General features: G+C 55.3%; 1 protein-coding gene across 2 annotated transcripts; it reads left to right on the forward strand.

The window, feature by feature from the left end:
- Positions 1 to 1,741: 1,741 nt before the first annotated feature.
- LMNB2 (lamin B2) lies at positions 1,742 to 15,022 on the forward strand. 2 transcript variants are annotated; one of them, XM_033136543.1, is made up of 12 exons: positions 1,743 to 2,075; positions 3,276 to 3,412; positions 5,919 to 6,075; positions 7,338 to 7,463; positions 8,291 to 8,461; positions 8,729 to 8,854; positions 9,406 to 9,626; positions 9,772 to 10,060; positions 10,185 to 10,292; positions 10,592 to 10,711; positions 10,889 to 10,993; positions 11,698 to 15,022. In XM_033136543.1, exons 1-12 carry the CDS (start codon positions 1,836 to 1,838, stop codon positions 11,737 to 11,739), a joined length of 1,842 nt encoding a protein of 613 aa, XP_032992434.1. In that variant the 5' UTR covers positions 1,743 to 1,835; the 3' UTR covers positions 11,740 to 15,022. The 2 variants fall into 2 exon arrangements, with proteins under 2 accessions (XP_032992435.1, XP_032992434.1); XM_033136544.1 differs by lacking the exon at positions 10,185 to 10,292 and having other exon boundaries at positions 1,742 to 2,075.
- Positions 15,023 to 15,569: the final 547 nt, after the last annotated feature.

Genomic DNA, 15,569 nt, shown 5'->3' on the forward strand with positions numbered 1-15,569 from the left:
TGTTAGGGGCAATTGGTTAGTTAAGTATTTCTATTGTTTTACTTGCTGGGGGGGGGCAGTTGCCCCCCTACCCTTTGCACATGCTGCAGCACATTGTGAAATGCTAGAATTTGCTTCTCCAACAGCCAGAAATGGCCAGGAGCAATTTGGAGAACTGTTGGGGGCACTTTTGATGTCCAGCTGCAGATGCCCCCAAAGAAAGCCCCCTCGCCCCTGCTAGCCTAGGAAAAGCAGGTGTGGAGCCAACTGTCAAATGGGGGGGGGGGGAATGCTGGCATGGAAAGCAGAGGAAGCGGGTGTCTTTGCTTGGCACAGCGTAGCAGGAAGCCGCCTTATGGAGGAGCCTGGTGGGGTCCAGGAACCACCCACCCCCGTGCAGTCTGTGAAACTGTTGCGAAAAGTGCACTTACACACCAAGAGAAGCCAACCCGTGGCATAAGCCTGCCTTGCCCAGGAGAAACAGAAAGCGGCTCTTGCAGACCTTGGGCCTAGGTTGGCCCTGTGACAGATCTCAGCCCATCAGGCACCATGTGGAATTCTGCTGCACACTCGGTTCCCTTTTGCCGTCTTGAAGCAGCAGGTGGAGGTTTGGCAGGCAAAGCTGTGGGGAGGGACTCTGGGGGTGCTGGCTCAGAGAGACATGACTGCTCTGCCAGGTCTCTCTTCAAGGGCAGGTTGGCAAGCAAGCACAGCCGGCAGCTGCAAGTCACCTGCCCTTGTTCAGCATGCGCTGCCTGCTCTCCTTGGCAAATGCAACCCAAGTGCCCCTTTCCCCAGGACCTTCGGGGGGCTCTGCACAACCTCCTCAGGAGCCTCGTCCTCCTGCGCTCGACAAGAGTGCAGATCCTGCACCAAGGAGCTCCCTCTGCTCCTCAGTGTCGCATCCACCAAGCGCTAGGCGTCTCCTCCTGTCCTCCCCAAGCTAAAGTCGGTGAGCCTGGGCTGTTAAACCGAAAAGGGGCCATCGCAAGAACTGCTGACATTTGGGGAGGGTGGGGTGCACATTTCCATTTATTTATTATTATTACTTTGCATTAAAAAAAAATCATTAAAGCGGAGGCGCCTCCGCCCCCCCCCCCCCGACATCCCGCCCTCCTCTTCGCTGAGCCAGACGCGGCCTCGAGAGACCCTCCCTCCTCGCGAGCTCCACGGGGCAAGGGGAATCGGGGCCGCCCTTCCCGCCCCCGCCCCCCCGGGCTCGCCTGCGGAGCCTCCTTCGGGCGGAAGAGCCGCGGCTGATCCCCCAGGAAAGTCCGCCGGCTTCTCTCCTCGGCACCAGGCCAGCTCCCTCGCGAGGGATAGGAGGCCCCTCCAACGGAGCCTGTGCCGGGAGGGGTCTCCACTGCCTGGGGCTGAGCCTGAGGGACAACGTGGAGAAGGGCGCCCAAGGGGGGGGGGAGGCACGGGAGGAGGAGCCGGCCTCGCTCGCTCTTTCCGGGGAAGGCGGGAAACCTAATCTCCGCCAACAGACCACTTTCATTGCGCCATAACGTGTCTTTTAAACTTACGTACCAAAACAAAGAAACAAACGCGTTTCGAGGCGAGCGCGCGAGGAGAAAACGCACAAAACCGCCTCCAGGCGACAAAATGGCGGCCGCGAGTGCCATGAGGGAGAGGACTACGTTCCCCAGAGTGCTTTGCGGAAGGGGCGGGCAGGAGGCTCGCGAAGCTCCGCCGCCGCCTCCGATTGGCCCGGGCGGAGGACTCGGTTTCCCGTGGTGCACCGCGCAAGGCGGTGACTCCTCCGAGCTTGGCGCGCGGGACCGCCATTTTGTGCCTCCCTCGCTCTCGCCTTCCCGCCCAGTGCCGGGCGGATTGAATGAGGAGCCGCCGCCATGTCTTCCTCTACGCCTTCGGCCGCACCTCCGGCCCCCTCCCCGGGCACCCCCAGAGCGTCGCCGTCGGCCGGGACCCCTCTGTCGCCGACGCGCATCTCGCGGCTGCAGGAGAAGGAGGAGCTGCGGCACCTCAACGACCGCCTGGCCCACTACATCGAGCGGGTGCGCGCCCTCGAGCTCGAGAACGACCGGCTGCTGCTGCGCGTCTCCGAGAAGGAAGAGGTGGTCACGAGAGAGGTGCGCCAGGGAGGGAGCAGGGGCGGCCTACCTGGCCGGGCTGTCGCGCCTCGGGGGACCACGAGGGGGGCCCCGGCGGTGGGGGCGAGAAGAGCCGCCCCCCCCCCGGCAGCCGCGGCTCTCCAGACCCCCGAGGGCATCGAGTTCACCCCGGGAGTCCCAGGAGCAGAAGGGGCGGTTTCCTAAGGATCCCTGGCGGGGCGCGCGCGTGTGTGAGTGCGTGTGCACGTGCGCTGCCCTCGGGGATCGCAGGATCTCCCCTCGCGTCGGGTTTCTCCCCGCTGCCCGTCCCTCTGAGCCGCTCTTTCCTGGCTCCTTCCCGCTCCCCTCTTGCTCTCTTCTTCCCCCCTCCTGCCTCGGGGCTTTGGTGGAACAGCTGGTCGAAAGCCCAACTGCCTCCCAGAGCCTTTTCTTTGCTGGTTCCTTCAAAAAGTTCGAAAAGCCTGATGGGGCTAGAAAGGAAGAAGCCGCCGCCTCCTTTGCCGGGAGGCGTCTGTCATTGCCTGCTTGCCCCTAGCTCAGCTGCTCCTGGAGCATCACCCCTTGCTTCCTTCCAGCTTCCTGCTTGAGCAGAGATGGGGAACCCATGGCCCTGCAGGTGGGGCTGGGCAGACAAGAGGCTTCCGGCTCCTCTGGCTGTGGACAAAGCCTTGTGGCAAAGTGCCCTGTTTCCTGGGGCAGCCTTGAGCTGCGCCAAATCAGAGATTCAGTTCTGCGCAGGGATGTCCTTGGCCTCCCTTCCAGAGAGACTGGAGTAGGGACGGCACTCTCGCTTGGTCTGCTTTTCCCAAGGCGTCCAAAGCGCTAAATAAGGACTCAATCCTATTGCTCTTTTTAGTGGTTGGCTGAGCGCTTCATGTTGATTCTAATGTCATTGAATCATTCACTGGGCAGGACCCCCCAAAATAGCAGAGTTGCTGAGGGGTAGGCTGTTCAGAAAGCAGCAGGAGCAGGAAAAGGCATATTCTGGAGAAATAGGGGCAAGAGGAAGAAGAGAACAGATGTTGCAGCTCTGGGAGGAGAAAGTGGCTCCCACACTGCTCTTCTGCTGTTGCCTTGTCTTCTTTCGCCCCTTTCCTGCTGTGGCCTGGGGGGGGGTCTCCTCCATGCTTTGGAAGGGGGCAAATGGCACCCACCCTTCTGCTGCTCTGTATATTGCCCAGAGGCTGGTTGGGGTACCTGATCCTTCCCTCTGTGCAGGTGACCGGCATCAAGGCCCTCTATGAGTCAGAGTTGTCGGATGCCCGGAGAGTTCTTGATGAGACGGCCAGAGAGAGGGCCAAGCTGCAGATTGAAATTGGGAAACTGCGAGCGGAACTTGATGAGCTTGCCAAGAGGTAAGGGAAGTCATGCTGCCACAATGAACTTTTGGCCTTTCTTGCGGAGTCAGCAGGGCTAAAGGGGCTGGAGGGAGAAATCGTGCTGGCAAAGTTAGCCATCCTTCAGGCAACTCAGCCGCATTCCTTAGGAGTGAGCGTGTCAGGGCCGGACGGACCACGTGTTGCACACAAGCTAGTGTGATATGCTTGTCCCCGCCCACCAGCTGCAGAGTCCAAGGAAGCAGGGTGGAGAACCCTTTTCAGGCCATGAACCACCTTCTGAGGGGAGCCACCTGTGGTGGGAGGGGCTGGCCACCCACACACCAGAGATTGCTGCACACACATGTGCACACACTCCTTCCCCCACCCTCTGTGCACGGAAGGGAAGGCATTCTCACAGTGTGAGTACACTTTCCACCCAGGGAGAGATTCCCAAGGGACACTGAGAGAGATCTGGAGGGCTGAATTTGGCCCCAGGCTGCGGGCTTCCCAAGGCTAGTCTTGAGACCATCTGCTTTCCCTGCCTGCTGCTTTCCAGCAGGAAAGCATTCCCTCTCCTTAAATATTGCGGAAAGAATCTGGGGGGGGGGGGAGCAGGCTGGAGAAAAGGGTGCTAAGAGCCCCACCACCACACACATACACTGTTTTTTGCTCCAAATTACACCCCCACCCCAGGAGCTGCTTCCCTGCAGAAGGTGTGGCTCTCTGGAACTTTGCTGCACACCTTTTGCATGTGACATGAAGTTTGGACCAAAGTTCTCACAAGCTCTTGGTGAGTTCATTAGCCAGCCTTCATGCTGACATGGGGAATAGATTTGGGACTCAGTAGGTGCAGATCTTCCTGTTTCTTTCAGGAATTCACATTGAGAGAAACATTCTCTGCTTGGAGCTAAAGATGCAAGACAATGGAGCATGGACGCTAGCTAGGGTTTATCCAGGGTTAGTGTTGCTTAGAATAGACCCACTGAAAGTAAAAGACACGACTGACTTTGGCCGTGGGTCTTCTCTGAATAAAACTGAGTTGCTGACAAACCATTGACTTGTCCCTGGTGTGTAAGTTTGGCTGCTCTGCTTGTGGCAAGTGCCATTTTTACTGTCCTGGATATGAGCTTTTAAAAGCCTGTGCTTGCTAAGTGGTTTGCTGCTGCATCTGAAAATGAAATTCTGCTCTGGTCAGGTGCCAGATGCTTAGCATATCAAAGTCTTGTTTTCTGCAACCTGGAATGAGAGATTCCAAATACTTTGCCCGCTGGCGGAGGAAGAGGGGGGGCGGTGGGAGTGCATTGCCCCCGTGACGTGCGCCAGCCCCGCCCCTGCCTGCTCTCCGCCCCGCCTCCCCCCCCTGCCGGAGCATGAAGCTCCGCCATTGACTTTGCCCTCTGCCTTGCACTGCCTGGGACTCAGATCAGATATTGGTTGGAGGAAAAACAAGGTTTCCGGCCCTTAAAACAAACAAACAAGCACTTTAAAAATGATGCACGTGTTACTTGCCAGGTCCTTCCAAGTCGGTCCTCTGTTGGGATCCTGCCTTCCTTAAAAAAAAATGATTTTAATAATAATTTTTAAAAATGCATTAAGATAAAAGAACCTAATCTAAATAAAAACAAAACAGAAAGGGAAAAGAAATCACAGAGTCCTTTCTCAAAATCAACCCTTAACCCTTATCTCACACAGAAAGTAGGTAGCTCTCCCCTGGGAGCTTTCCTTCTCACAATCTTTCACCTTGGGAGGTCTTCCCTTCCCTGCTTCTCACTCAGGATCCTTCCACTAACCAGTAGGATCCTGCCTTCAGATGGGTTGGGTGGCGATCAGCCTTTCTGGAAGAGCGTAAAGTCAGCAACCTGAGGATCCCAGAACTCTTCCCTTCATTAACAGATGCAAGTGTTTCCACCTGGGCTATGGCACGCTCCCCAACCTAAGAGGGCCTGGTATTTGTGAGGCAGAGAGATGGCCACCAATCCCTTTAGAGGCAGCTGTAGCACAGGATGCACCAAGTCCTCTGCTCATGCTCCTCTGCTGTTGCCTTTCCCACCCCTGTGAGCTCTGGCATGGTGTGTTTTTGGAAGCACTCCTGGACGATTGTGCCCTTGCAGGCTTCCTGGTGGCAGTGTGTGCAGAAGGGGCTGCTGGGGTGACCACCTGCCACTCTGACCTGCTGCCAGCAGACTTGTTTTTATGTAACTTGTGTCAAGTTACATTAAGGAATGCATTAATTTCCAAGTGCAGCCTTTCACCGCAAATCTAGGAGGTAGTTCTCCTGTCACCCTTTGTGTGCATGTATATATGCATGCAAAAGACACAGACGTCACGTGTGCTATGCAGGAACACTTCCCTCACAGTCCGTCAGTTCAGCCCTGATTGCCGGAGGCAGAGCAACCTGGTGCTGCAAAGTGCCTCGCGATGCTTTGAGGAGGTGCTTTGTCTATAGTCCCGGGGTGGGGAGGGGCCAGATCTTGTAGGAGTTTATTACGACTCAGATGACAGCAGAAGCTGATTTTGAGTCTTCCCTTCCTCCCCTCCTTAGCTACAAAAAGAAAGATGGGGAGTGGTCCACATCTCAGGGCCGCATCAAGGAGCTGGAAGTCCTCTTCCATCGGAGCGAAGCAGAACTCACGGCAACTCTGACAGAGAAGCGCAACCTAGAGGCGGAGGTGGCCGACCTGCGTGCGCAGCTGGCCAAGGTAAAGGACAGGGATCACCACAGCAGAGGCAGAGAGCATCCTGAGAAGCAGCAGGGAAGGGGCCATCTGCAGTCACTCAATAGGAAGAGTTTGGATTTGATATCCCGCTTTTCACTACCCGAAGGAGTCTCAAAGCGGCTCACATTCTCCTTTCCCTTCCTCCCCCACAACAAACACTCTGTGAGGTGAGTGGGGCTGAGAGACTTCAAAGAAGTGCGACTAGCCCAAGGTCACCCAGCAGCTGCATGTGGAGGAGTGGAGACGCGAACCCGGTTCCCCAGATAACGAGTCTACCGCTCTTAACCACTACACCACACTGGTTCCAGATTTCCTGAGCCCAGAATAGCCTGGCTGCAGGTCAGCTGTGTGCAAGGGCCTTGTCTCTGGCCTGAGCTCCTGCTGCTTGGATTCTCCTGTTGATGCTAAGATGCCAAAATGAAGTTCCGGCACCAGGTTCCTTGGCTCCAGTAGTCTGGCACCTTGAGAAAGCCATAGGCTGTTTCCCTCATGGCCCACTTGGAACTATGGGAGTCCTTGGGATTACCCCAAACTTGAACAAGGCCTAAGAAATGCTGGGGTTTCAGCACCTGCCTGTAGCCTGGAAGGGACACATTGGCAGGTTTCATCCCCCCCACCAGTTCTCACTCCAGGAGCTGTGTGAAAGCTGTTTCTTTCTGGACCAAATTATTCTTTGTCAGGTCCTGAAACAGCTCCTCCTGTTTGCTCTGATGGTGCCCAGAAGGTGGTGCTAATGTGCCACATGAGGCTTATCTTGGTGGACGGGGACAGGGCTTCTCTAGGAGTTGCTGACTGCTGGTGTCTGTTTGGGGGGTGGAGGCACACTATCTGGGACCCCCTACGCCCACATGGTTGTAGTGTAACTCCTTCCACAAGGAGTGCTCATAGTCAGTATTTGCATGTCTAAATTAGGAGGCCAGTTTGCGGCAGCGCTGCCAATAGCATAAGGTGCTGTGCGAAGTGTCTTCTTGGAGCCCCCAGCCACCCTGCTTGGTTGCATCCAGCAAGGCTGCAGAGGCCTTGGCTGTGAATGGGCTTGTCCACGCCTTTGGAAAAGGCACAGTCAGAATTAGGCCCCAATGCAGCTGCTAGAACTGCGTGTGTGAATTGAGGCTGACCATGTCTCGTGTTGAGCCAAGAAGTTGGGCAAGCACTGGGAAGTGTGCAGGACCCATCTCCAGCACGGCTCCCCTGGGCGTTCAGGCACTTGCCTTCACGCTCTCTGCCTTCAATGCCTTTCCCAGTCAGAAGATGGTCATGCTGTGGCAAAGAAGCAGCTGGAGAAGGAGACTCTGATGCGGGTGGACCTGGAGAATCGCTGCCAGAGCCTGCAAGAGGAGCTTGACTTCAGGAAGAGCATTTTTGAAGAGGTAGAACCTGCTGCTGCTGCTGCTGCTGCTGCTGCTGCTGCTGCTGCTGCTGCTGCTGGGTTGCTTGGGCTGTGGCTGCCATTGGGTGGGTGGGTGGGGAGTGGGCAGGGAGGGAGGGGAGAGGAGTCAGGACCCCCTTCTCCATCACGGTCCTGCTGGGTTTGAGCTGTGGAGGAGAAGGGTCCCTTTGAGCATGCCAGGGAAAAGAGGCCACCTATCCTGCTGTTGGTGTTCCTCACATTTGCCCCCATCAGGAGGGTCTTTCCCCGATGCTTTTTTTGCTCTGGTCACCAGGGAGCAGCGTGGGCCCCCAAGGAGCTTCATTCCCTTCCCTTCCCCCGAGTCCCTCTCTTATGCTGTATTGTTGGCAGCGGGGGAGCAGGAATCCCTCCGGACCCCAGCTGGCAACTCAGAGGTGCAAAGGGAAGGCTTGGGACTGGATGTGAGGTGGGGATGGTGGCACCTGATGACTTGATTTCCTGGATGTCTGCAGTGGGTCATTTTGCTAACAATGGCCACTCTTGGGACCTGCTGCTTGGGGCTGGGAGGCAGGAGACCTCTCCCACCACCCAATTCCCTCTTGAGGTTTCCCTGCATTTTATGAACCTTCCCAAAGTAGGCATTTGCCAGCACCCTCCACCCCGAATGGGTGTGAGAAAGTGAGTGTGATGTTGTACCTCTCAGTCTTCCACTTGCCTGCCATTGCTGGGGGTGGTTGGGCTGCTGCTTCCTGGCGGGGGCCTTGAGGAGTGGTCCTTGAGGGCCTTGGTTCCTGCAAGGGGTATTGCCAGCCTGAGCCCTGGCCTGGGTTTGCTCCCCACTCCCAGGAGGTGCGGGAGACACGGAAGCGGCACGAGCGCCAGTTGGTGGAGGTGGATAGCGGCCGCCAGCCGGAGTGTGAGTCCAAAATCTCCCAGACGCTGGAAGACCTTCGCCAGCAGCATGACGAGCAGGTCCGGCTCTACAAGCTGGAGCTGGAGCAGACCTACCAGGCCAAGGTGAGGGAGGAGGCAGGCGCTGAGAGGGCTGGGAAAGGCTTGGCTTGGGAGGGGGCTGCTGTCCATTTGGCCTTGCACTCCTTCCAGGTCAGTGGCCAGGGTCGCATCTGGGCAGCTCTGTTGAAGGGACTTCAGGAGCTCCCTCCCGGAATCTGTTGCCCTCTGGCGTTGGGGGCCGGGGGGGGGGGTGCCCACTGCCTTGCACAGCAGATCTCCAGGCAGAAGAGCCCTGGGAGCAGCCTGACGCTTTCCTCTATCTCCCTTCAGCTGGAGAATGCCAAACTCTGCTCCGACCAGAACGACAAAGCTGCCAGTGCTGCTCGGGAGGAGCTGAAGGAGGCCCGCATGAGGATTGAATCTCTCAGCTACCAGCTCTCAGGGCTGCAGAAGCAGGTGAGGTAAAGGCAGCCTCTCACGCCCCCTTCTGCCTTCCGCTCCTGGTCTGGAAGGCACTGCTACTGCTGGCCTGCCAGGCTCCTCAGCTTCACCCACACTGAAGGGCAGCAGCTTTCGAGAAGATGCCAGCTGGAAATCTCAGGCCTTCCCCACTCAGATTCCATTCCTGGGGGGAAATGAGACTTGATTTCTAGACTTGTCTATATATCCCACCCCTCCTATTTTATTTGTGACTTTGGAGGCCCTAAATTGAGAGGTTCTGGTGTGCCCTTTATTCCTCCTGGAGAAGCTCCTGGGTTTATTTGTAATAACTCCTTTCAGCTCAGGACAGTGTTCATCATACGGGATTGTTCAATTATTCCTTTCCAGTCAATTGTTTCTGAGCCGAGACTTCCCTGTGAGGTTGGCCCTGCCCTTGGGGTGGGTGAGGGAGCTGAGGGGCTTGCACTGTGCTCTGGCCTTAGCCCCCCTTTCCTTTCACAGCGCCCTTCCCTCCGTGAGGCTTTCTCTCTCTGGGTCCCAGGCCAGCACTATTCTTTCTCCTGCAGGCAAACGCTGCGGAAGACCGGATCCGGGAGCTGGAGGAGCTGATGGCTGGTGAGCGAGAAAAGTTCCGGAAGATGCTGGACGTCAAGGAGAGGGAGATGACAGAGATGCGGGACCAGATGCAGCAGCAGCTGGTGGAGTACCAGGAACTCCTGGATGTCAAGCTGGCCCTGGACATGGAGATCAGCGCCTACCGGAAGCTCCTTGAAGGGGAAGAGGAGAGGTATGGAGGGAGGAAGCAGGGAGCACATGGGTGCTCCTCTGTGTTGAGCAGTGGCTCCAGCAGCTTGGTTCTGTGGCTGGATGGGCTACAGGCCCTTCCCTCTGTGCTCTTGCCCCGCTGACCCTCGCCTGCCTTTCCCCGCTAGGCTGAAGCTGTCCCCAAGCCCCTCAACCCGTATCACTGTCTCGCGGGCCACCTCCTCGTCCAGCAGCGGTATTTCTGCTGCCCGCTCCTCCCGGGGGAAGCGGAAGCGCTTGGAAATAGCAGAGGAGCTCTCTGGCAGTGGCTCCAGCGGGTTCGGCACCAGGAGCAGCAGTGCCAGCAGTAGCAGTGCCTTCCAGACTTCCCAGCAGGCTTCTGCAAAGGGCAGCATCAGCATCGAGGACGTGGACCCAGAGGGGAAGTATGTTCAGCTGAAGAACCGCTCTGACAAGGTAGGCTGCGGGGAGAGAGGTCTTGGCTCAGAAGCACTGCTGGGGCCTTTAGGGTTCCCTCCTTGGCTGGCCTGACCCTGGGGCTGGTTTTGCTGCTCCCTGAGTCCCGCTGTTTCTCCCTCAGGATCAGTCTCTTGGGAACTGGCGGCTGAAGAAAAAGATTGGCGAGGGAGAGGAGGTGGCTTACAAATTTACCCCAAAATATGTCCTCCGGGCTGGACAGATGGTCACAGTAAGTCATGGCTGTTTCCTCCGGAGAAAAGGCCTCCCCATTGGAAGGGAGGGTATTGGTTGCCCAGTATCCGGAGACCTGCTCACACTCTGCCCACCTTCCGTGCCCGACCCAGAGCCTCCTGCAGCCTGCGGAGAAAAGGCTCCCAGCAACTTGGGGGGGGGGGCCTGCAGGAAGCCCAGATGCCTCTGCCACTTGGAGGGCTGGCTGTTGGGGTCAGCTTGGAGAGCTGCTCCCTCTGGCGGGGTGAAGGAGCAAGGGTGCCCTGCCTGTGAATGAGGGAGTCTCTGTCTTGCTAGATCTGGGCAGCTGATGCTGGGGTGGCCCACAGCCCACCTTCTGTCCTTGTGTGGAAACACCAGACCAGTTGGGGCACCGGGACCAGTGTCCGCACCTACCTGGTGAACTCTGACGGAGAGGTAGGTCCTCTGAAGGGGTGCACTGGGGGTGGGGGGGGTGGAGGTGCTGGAGGAGCCAAACAGTGAAGGAAACGTTGCCTTGCTTTTGGTGCAAGGACATGACAAAGAAGCTGCCTGAGCTTGTGCTGAGCACCTACTACACTCATCACGAGCCGTGTTTCTCCTGCTTCTTCCCAGGAAGTTGCTGTGAGGAGTTTGACTCAGTCGTCTGCTGTGCTGCAAGACAACGGGGAGGAAGATGAGGAGGCAGAGTTTGGGGAGGAAGACCTCTTTCATCAGCAGGTAGCTGGAAGAAAAGGCACTTCCACCCACCTACCAAGGGTTGAATCGATTGGGGCCTGACTGCAGCCATGGCTTGGGGGTGGTTCCAAGGAGACAACAGGGCACCTTGGGTTGGCTCTCTCTCTCTCTCTCTCTCTCTCTCTCTCTCTCTCTCTCTCTCTCTCTCTCTCTCTCTCTCTCTCTCTCACACACACACACACACACACACTGCTAGGCCCAGCCTTTTAGTTGCCAAAGGTTAAGGAGTTGGGAGTTGACTCTGCTCGAGAAGGGAAAGTGAAGAAATTGGCCAAGTCAGGAGTCTCTTCCTTCCTGGGGTGGCAGAGGGAGCGTTCCTTGAAAAGGGGAGGACTTGCGAGGGTAGATTCATGGAGGGAGGCGGCAACGGCTTCTTCCCTGAGGCCTGCACAAGGGACTCCCAGGTGCTCATCTCTGTTGTGGGTGGTGCCCAGGGGCAGCTCTTCTTTCCTTCCTGCACCCAGCTGGCTGTGGCACACACACACACACACACACACACACACACACACCCTGCTTCTCTCTAGGGTGGTCGGTCCCCAAGTGGCAGAAGCTGCTAGGGAGGACAGCTAGGTTGAGCTCCTATCCAAGTTGCCTGCCTGATCTTTAGCCGGGGCAGGAGGAGAGAGGCCTCTGCCGGTGCCACCTGGGGAGCTTCCTGATGCCCCTCCTTCCTTTTCTATCTCCAGGGGGATCCCAGGACCACCTCCAGGGGCTGCACCGTCATGTGAGAAGAAGGAAAACCGTCTCTGCTCGTCTTTTCTCCTTTTTTTGCTCTGTTTTTTATTTGCCCAGAGTCACTGAAACTATTTTTATACATTGCATATGATCACTCCTTTTTTCTTTCTTTTTTCTTGGAGTTGGTTCCTTAGTAAACTTTTTAAAGAGAGAACTTGAATCAGCCAGAACTGCCACCATCTTTTGAAGACTTGCTTTCCCTTTGGAATGCCCATGGTCTACTTTGTTGTCTTACTTGCAAGCCAAAGAGTGATGCAGCTCCAGGAGTTTCCAGGGAAGAGAAAGCATGGCTGAAGTTGTCACTCTGGAGTGGACAGTCTGCTTCTGTGGCCCTACTGTTCTTGTGCTGGGGGGAGGTGGTTGGGTGGTGACCCTGGGTGTAAGTCTGGCTGTGCCCTCGGGAAACCCCAGTGGTTGTGCAGATAAAACCAGGTGGCAAATGTGAGGATTAATGATTGACCCAAGGAAGACCTGGAGCTCCTAGGACAGAACGGCTCTTGAAACTGTTTGGGCAGCTCTGTGGAGCATGGAGGTCTCAGAAGCTGAGATGAAGTGAGGAGCACTAATTTTAGGCAAGGGACGGGGGCTTGTTTGAAGGATGTTTGGCCCTTCAGTCATTTGCAGAACTTCCTCTGCCTAAGTTCTGCTGCCATGCTTTCGAGCAGGGAACAATCCTAACCATGTCTACTCAGAAGTAAGTCTTGTTGATTTCAGTGGGGCTTACTCCCGGATAAGTGAGGTTAAGATTGCTGGTTCCTTGCGGAATGACCCTAGAAACAGGGTTGTATCAAATCAAGTCAGGCCCACTGAATCCAATGGATGCAACTCACTTGAATGCCATTGAGGGAGATGAATCTTACTCTGATGCAACCCACCATCCTGGAACGTCAGCCCTTATGAAGTCTAGATTTTGTGGGAACTGTTTCTGTAGCTGAAGGCATTGCCCTCAAAATCCAGAGTTGAGCCCTCACACAAGAAGCGACTTGTCTGCTTGTCTTGCCACTGGAGACAAGTGGGGATGTGGGACGTCTTCTGCCAAGTCCCTCTTCCTTGCAGCTCGCTCCACACTGCCCCGAGGGGGCAGAGAAGCTCAGTGTTGCACTGTGATCAGGGGCTCCCCATGCCCCAATGGGTCCCTCCCTTGGGATGGCACAGGGCAGCCTTGCCAGTTCCAGGGTGCTTTGTTTGGAGGGGGAGTTTAGGGAAGATGCTGCTGCTGCTTATTCTGCCCCGATCTGCACCACCTCCCAGAGTGAGAGGACAAGGTATGGGCAGATAGGTGATAGGTGTCTGGAGCAGACAGGCAGTGACCTCCTCCTAGGGCAGCTCAGCTTCTCCCCACCCCACCCTTGGTCTTGCAGAGTACTTGGCACAGCTGTTCCCCACCAAAGGAGCTGCCTTGGCTGAGTAGCACCCGTCCAAAGGTGCCCTGGATCCCCTCGAGGGGCAAGCAGGGCTGTGTCTGGGGCAGAGTTGGTGGCGCCAGGAAACAGCATGTCCCACTTGCAACAGTGGAGGGTTGGAGCTCCTGCCACCCACTCCTGGGACCACAGGGCTGTGGTTCAGTCTATGATGCTTTTAGTGGCACGTGTACAGAGAAGAGATGCAGCCCTGCAGATATTCTGGTTCACAGGGTCTTGTGAGGAGGGTGGGAGGGTTGCCAGGCAAGGCTTTGATCATGGCTTTGCTGCAGAGCAAGTTGGGTGGGAACGGATGGGTTGGGGAACAAAATGTCCTACTTTATATTTAAAAATATAAAAAACCCCGCCAGAGGTGCTAATATTCCACAGGCATTTTAATGATGCCGCATGGTGTGTTAATTACCTGTGACATGTGATAGAGAAGCTTTTTAGATTTAGAAGTTGAACTCTGTGTTTCATGGAGCCACTTGTGGAAAGCGTTCCTTTTGGAAGTATGGCTTCTGCCTCCCCGTCTTCCGCATGACGCTCCTCTTGCTCAGCTTGACCACGGGGCTGAGGGCATTTGCCATAGACATTTCCCCTCTGAATTCTGTTTCTCAGGCCCAGCTTACGAGCTTCTTGGCTGCCTGCCGTGCTCACATCTGCTCTTCCAAGGCCAGTCTCTTTGCTCCTGTGAATACTAAAGATGTGAAAGTGCAATTGTGCTACTGGGCTAAGCAGGCTGCTCTTGTGCTGGCCTGAGCCACAGGGGAGGAGGAGGGTTCCTGACTGCTCTGCAAAGCTGAGCCAGGGACTTGAGCAGAGTCTCCAAGTGCTGCTGCTTGCCATGAACTTAAGGTGGCCACTGGCTGTGAAGGGCACCCTCCTCTTGGGGCTCCCTAGCCTGGGGCTGCACTGGACCCCCCCCCCCCACGGAAACTGTCATTCCAGAACAATTGCTGTGGAACAATTGCTGTAGGGTCCCACAAGGTTGTTGTCCCTCACTTTCAGGTGTGTTCAGCCCGGATGGATCTCATCCCACCAATCCAGTGGTCCCACTTTCTGTCTCTAGGTGGGAGCCCATCTGAGAGGCCGTTTCCCTCCCAGCCTCAACTCTCAGTCACTTGCTCAGCTTCCACTCTGTTTGCTCTGGGGAGTGGAGTTGTTTGGCTGCAACCTGAGAGACAAAATGTTTTTTTTTGGGGGGGGGGTTGCCCTTAAAATGCTTTAGACTTAGAAATTTGTATTCTCTCTGAGCTGTTAATCACATATAGTTATTACAAAATTTTAATGCTGCCTTGAAATGCTAAAGTCTAGAGAGTAAACCCTTAAAAAGATGTGGGAAACCTTTGGGTTGCTTGCTGGGGGGCGGGGGTGTGTCTTTGCTTCTCACCACAGCAGTGGGATGACTGAGCATGTTTCCTCCTCCTGATGTCTTAGGCATACTGCTCTGCAGGTGAAACACACCTGCCTGCCCCATGCCCTGTCAATTGACACTAAATCCACAAGCAATAAGCTATTCGAAACTCTAAAGAAAGTGTTGCAAACTTTGCCTCTCTTCATACAGACAGGATTTCCTTATTATAACTTTTATTTTTGTAGAGTGAATTTCTGACTTGCAGGTTTTGTTCTTGAAGCGTGAAGCAGCTGTTCTGCGTGGTCGCAGGAAAACTCTAGAGTGAATGCTGTGGAAGAGATGGCGTTGGCATTGCCCATCCTTTCGAGGAAACCGATCTAGACGTTAGCATTTCAAATTTGTTTTGCTTTATTATGGATATGCATGCCAAATTCTGTCTTTTTTCAAGGATTTGTAATATACCTTTTCTGACTGGAAACCTTTTGTACGAAACACTCCAATAAATGTTTTGCATTTTTACCTGGTGTCTTTGTGGTAAACTCTTCTGAGCCTCAGAAAGACAGGCCAACTCACAGCCACTAAATGCCTTTGTGGCTTCAAACTGCTCTACCAAAAGCCAATTTCTCCACAAAGGAGTGGTGAGCAAGAAAGGTTTCTGTCCAGCTTGGATGGATTTGGGGGCAAGGGGGCATTACCATGCACAAGTAGAAATATCCCTGGCCAACAGAGCAGCTTTGCGTGCAAACTGGTTCTGTGCGCACTGTTCTTCAGAGTGATCCAGCAACAAGGGGAGCACATGATCCAGCAGTCTGGAAATGGAAGTGATGAGGACTAGAAATGCTGTCAGGCTGTCAGTAGAAGGATTTAAACTTGGACAAACCCAACCCCCTTGTCCCTTAGAAATCAATGTTTGGGGATCCCCCAGTCCTCTAACAGATTGAGGATGTTGCTACAGCAACATCTTTGCCACTAGTAGAAGAAATTGTAACTTATTTCAAACTTTGAATAGATAGCAATGCTACCATTTTGGTTTTGGTTTGGGCTTGGATTTAGGGTTAGGCTTAGA

The sequence above is a fragment of the Lacerta agilis genome, chromosome 18, assembly GCF_009819535.1.
Source record: "Lacerta agilis isolate rLacAgi1 chromosome 18, rLacAgi1.pri, whole genome shotgun sequence".
Taxonomy (NCBI): Eukaryota; Metazoa; Chordata; class Lepidosauria; order Squamata; family Lacertidae; genus Lacerta; species Lacerta agilis.